Genomic DNA, 4,755 nt, shown 5'->3' on the forward strand with positions numbered 1-4,755 from the left:
CCTCCACCACCAATTACTTCCATCATCAATCTTCACCGTACAACCACCACCTTTGACTATTATTATCAACATCATTACCGGTTTCAGTACCAGCTTCCCCTGCATACCCACCATCATCAATCACCAACGAACAGCCACAATTCCCATAGCCAATCACCACCACACGACCATCACTCTAGTCACCGCACGATAATTACCCATCGCTAACCACCGATTGAGAATTAGCTTCTAGATCTTCACATTGTCTGCTGCCATATATGCCTCCAACCAGAAATCCACGTTAGACGAATGAACACTCACATCCATGGAATTTTTTATGTAAAAATCAAGATTCGAGGCTGTGTCTGGATTGCTTTCCAATATAACTATGTTTTCAACTTGATTGACAACTGAAGTAACATCGTTGTCTTGATCCAACATTTCTAAGATATCCGATATTTGGTAGTTTTCATCAAATGAGATATCACTAGAGGAGGACTTGGTGAAATCAAAAAATTCACGAGAAATACTGGCAGAACCTTGCATTGGACAAGTAGCTAATAAAGGCGTCTTCATTTGTTTAGCTTTCTGGGCCTTTTTGGATCTTATTGCCTTAGGGTTCACTTGATCATGGTTAACCTTTGTCCCCAGCTGCTTCTTTAAATGTGTGTGGTAGAAATTCTTGATTTCGTTATCAGTTCTTCCGGGCAGTTCTTTAGCTATAGCTGACCACCTTCAACAAAACATAACATCAATAATGTCAGATATTATGTGTATAGTTCAATTTTACTGGTTAATAATCATTTTCGGGAAGGAAGGAACTAGAGGCGGATTTAGAATTTTGAGTTTATGGCTTCTAGATTTTAGAAATGTCAGTTTACTGAATTCTGGATAAATTGTTTATAGATATTAAGTGGATTTCTTAATACAAATACTCTCTCTGTCCCAAAAAGATTTTCCTCCTTTCCTTTTTAGTCTGTCTCAAAAAGATTATCCCCTTTATATATTTAGAAATAATTTAACTTTATGAGATGATTTACAGCCACACAAATATTTAAGACTTGGTTTGAATCACACATTTCAAAAGTCTTCCTTTATTTCTTAAACTTTGTGCCAAATCAAAAGAGAACAATCTTTTTGGAAAGGAAGGAGTACAAACTTTTGGCTAAAGCCATTGGGTTTTGCCGAACTCGCAACTAGAACTCTACTCGTCTCCGGGAGGAACTTGGTTTCTAAACTGATATAGTGAGTTTTATACTTCATGATTCTGGAAATGTTAGAATTTACGACTACATCATCTATAAAGTATAAACTGTTAAAGAGAATACACTTTTATTTATTAAATTGAAACTAAGGGACGTAATTCTCACCTGCTACAAAGTGAATGATACATTCTGATCACAGTTTGAGTTTCTTCCAAGGTAAAAGGTCCTCTCTTTAGATCAGGCCTCAGGTAGTTGAGCCGCCTTAATCTGCAACTCTTTCCAGTTCTTGATAGCCCTGCAACACCCATAACAACAAAAATACACATGTGAGCTTAAGCTTAAGCAGTACTATATATTACATGCTGAAACCCTAAAAGTATTAAAGCAACAAAAAAAAGTTAAGGATGAAGACTTTCTGCTTTTTTTTTTTTTTTTGTCTAATTATGTGCCCCTTTTGAAAGGGAAAGAGTTGTTCTAGAATTATAGAAGATAGTGAATGAAATTGGGGTTTGTTATGGTGGACATACCTGCAAATTTGGGCATTTGGCTCCAGTTCCAAATACGATATTTCTGGATATAAGAGATCAATTTTTGGTCTTCCTCAGGAGACCATGCCCCCTTCTTGACATAGTTCATGCTTTTGTCATGTTTCTGTTATGCCATAATTATGGCTTCAAATAACCAAGAGTGACCTAATTCAAAAAGCTTGATTTGCTTATATACATATATCGGGGCTCCGCCCAAGCTTGTGGAATATTTAGTTCAAAGACTATTATTTCCAAGAAAGTTCATATTCCCTCACCCACAAGCCTCACAACTTCCTCATTTGTCCTTTTTAAATTCTATTTACTTACTATTCCTTCTCCTTCTAAAAGGACACTATTACTATTAAAAGTATTATTCTATCTGTCTCATTTATGTGATATACTTTTATTTTAAATTTGAAAGAAAAGAAAAAAAAAGAAGATTTTTTTTATATTTAAAAACAGTTTAACTTTTAAAGTTCTCCATTTAATTACCCTTAATGAGATAAAGTTTTAGCCACATAAATTTCTTTGACTTGTTTTAGATTATATGTTTCAAAAGCCATTCATTCTTTCATAAACTTCGTGCTTATCAAACTACATCACATAAAATGAGACAAAGGAATAATAAGTTTTTTTAACTATAATACTTTTAAAAATATTATTTAAATATTCTTAATTAGAAAAAGTTGTAACCTATAGAACCTTCTGTATAGTGTCTAATTATCTATATTTTATTTATCTTTGCGCTTGGCCAATGACTGCGATTCTAATCAAGGCGCTACTATTGCTAGTTGAAGTAAGGTTCGCCTCTGGCCGTTGAGAAGTTTTTAAAGGGCTTCCTTTGGGGTAAAGCCCTACAAAGAAGTGTCTATATTTTTATTATAGAAAAATTATGAAATGTTCGAATTAAGATTAAAAAAAATTAGAAGGTTTGATTCTCGTATTTCAAACCCCTTCATTATGTGATGGAGTATGATTTACAATATTATAAAATTAAGGATGCTGCCCTATTTATGTGACTCTATTGCAGATATATCCTTTTATATTTCAAAATCAAATACCTAAACTCTTATACAATGAAAAGACTATACGAAAGACATGATGTTTAAATATCACAAGCAAAGGGTGTTAAGCGTTTGGATTTGAAAACATGAGTTATATTCATGACAAAATATACTAAAATTGATTAACTAAAAAAATAAAATTGCAAATAGAAAGTTCTTATATATGTTTTTAATTTAAGAATTTTTTTAAAGAGAATAGACATTTCCCTTGTTTTTTTTTTATTCACAACTTCAATTAAAAAAAAGTAAATATTTATGGAACCTGTGTAATTCAACTATTAAATAGTAAATGGCCACAAATTAATTACTTAATTATAAATTATACCAATTACTAGTAATTAACTTTTTTCGCAAATTGAACGTGTAAGTTATTTGTATTTTTCCGCTTCAAATATTTCAAATTTGATAATTAATTAATTACATGAATGTTCCTTTGTATAGCATTTTCAAGTTTCATTATATAAGAGGTTTAAGTAAATCATGAATATAAAGTTTCAAATATATTTCGGGAACTTATGATTAGTTTCAAATTAACATATAGTTATGAAGAAATTAAAGTAAGCAATTAAACCCAAAGAGTGCAACAAAGCAGAAAATTCAAAGGTCAAGTCGCGCTTAACAGAAATGCCAGAAATAAGAGATCTTTGTCTGATTAGTGCAATGCTTACGAAGGCTTAGAAAAAGGCTTAAGAAGACTTTTTAGTATATTTGTTTTGACATTTTTAGTATGAATATGAGTGCAAACAACCGAAATAGGATCTATTTTTCTTCTTCCATTTTTTCTTCTTGACTCTACCAAATGAAGAGGTACGACAATCACCACTTTAATATTTTTAAAATATATCGCTACACAGATAATTCGTTGATTTTAGAAAAAAAAAAAAGGATTCTGAAGGACATGAAAGCAATGGTTTAATTTAAAGATAAAATTTGGTATGTTCATGGACATGAAGCGTAATTATGTTGCCAACCTAATTTTTCTTCTTCTTATAACCTAGAAATCCTTAAGGGCTTGTAGCGATAAATCAAAACTCTATGGATAATGGGTCCGTCGTCCCTCTATTCTTCTCAAAACTTGTTGACTTTACATTGCATAGTTTGTTCTTTCTTTATTAAACGTATTATCTGATAATTGTATTTTGAAAGGCAAACGTGTAAGACGTGATCATTCATTATCATGGATAAATTCAAGTTTGCTAAAAATAGAAATCAATTACCAGACTACAATAAAATTTGTGTACGTACAGTATAATTTTCTGTATACATAATATAATTTTTTAGCTAATAGTTTATAATTGACCATTCTTGGATCTATGTGGCTTTGCCACCGTAGGCAAGGGTGCACCTATCATGAGACTTAAACCTTCCGTGATAACCTGAAGGAGTTTAATTAGAATATGCCGAGCAGCTTGGCTCAACTTTACCTTCAATTCTAACATTATTTTACTGGACTACTTGTAATAAACCTTGACATAAATCCATGATGAAATACGTCTTTATTTGTTTACCTATAGTCAAAATTCAAGTTTTTATCCCTCCTTATTAACTATTTTTTTGTCCTTATATAGGTTCTTCTTGCATATTCTCAAAGCATGCATACACTAGCATGCATACACCACAATAACCTTGATTTCTGTCTTTAAAAAACAATGAGTTCTCCACTAGCTTAATTCTTCTGTGTAATAACAAATTATTGGAAAAATATTAGAGGTGATCACATTAAGAAGAACAAATAGCAGACAAATAAAATATAGTAATAACAATAAAGATAAGACAGAGTTGAAACTAGAAAATCCGGTTCAAGGCACGTTGTAGATGGCGCTGCCTTCAGAGTAGATTTCCATTGCTATCCTGGTGCAAATAGCAAAGTAACGTTCTACTCCCAATGTCACGACCCAACCCCGTAGGCCGTGACTAGTGTCCGTGCTGGACACCTATACGTACCCGATACCCCAAGCTAGCATATTAGCAGAATATATC

The 4,755-nt window shown here is 32.3% G+C and overlaps 1 protein-coding gene across 1 annotated transcript; it reads right to left on the reverse strand.

The window, feature by feature from the left end:
* Nucleotides 1-228: 228 nt before the first annotated feature.
* On the reverse strand, nt 229-1,820 carry LOC132604507 (transcription factor MYB14-like). Its single transcript, XM_060318082.1, has 3 exons — nt 1,712-1,820; nt 1,350-1,479; nt 229-712 (listed from the first exon to the last, which is right to left on the reverse strand). The coding sequence occupies exons 1-3, from the start codon at nt 1,818-1,820 to the stop codon at nt 229-231; spliced, it is 723 nt and encodes a 240-aa protein (XP_060174065.1).
* Between the last annotated feature and the right edge of the window lie 2,935 nt (nt 1,821-4,755).

Source organism: Lycium barbarum, chromosome 1 (genome assembly GCF_019175385.1).
Source record: "Lycium barbarum isolate Lr01 chromosome 1, ASM1917538v2, whole genome shotgun sequence".
NCBI classification, from domain to species: domain Eukaryota; kingdom Viridiplantae; phylum Streptophyta; class Magnoliopsida; order Solanales; family Solanaceae; genus Lycium; species Lycium barbarum.

Bases quoted from the DNA above. Each gene is read 5' to 3' on its own strand.
- LOC132604507 (XM_060318082.1), bottom strand. From the start codon at position 1,820: ATGAACTATGTCAAGAAGGGGGCATGGTCTCCTGAGGAAGACCAAAAA. The intron at 1,480-1,711 runs GTATGTCCACCA...TGGGTGTTGCAG, and splicing joins CCAAATGCCCAAATTTGCAG to GGCTATCAAGAACTGGAAAG. The intron at 713-1,349 runs GTGAGAATTACG...GTTTTGTTGAAG, and splicing joins TATCATTCACTTTGTAGCAG to GTGGTCAGCTATAGCTAAAG.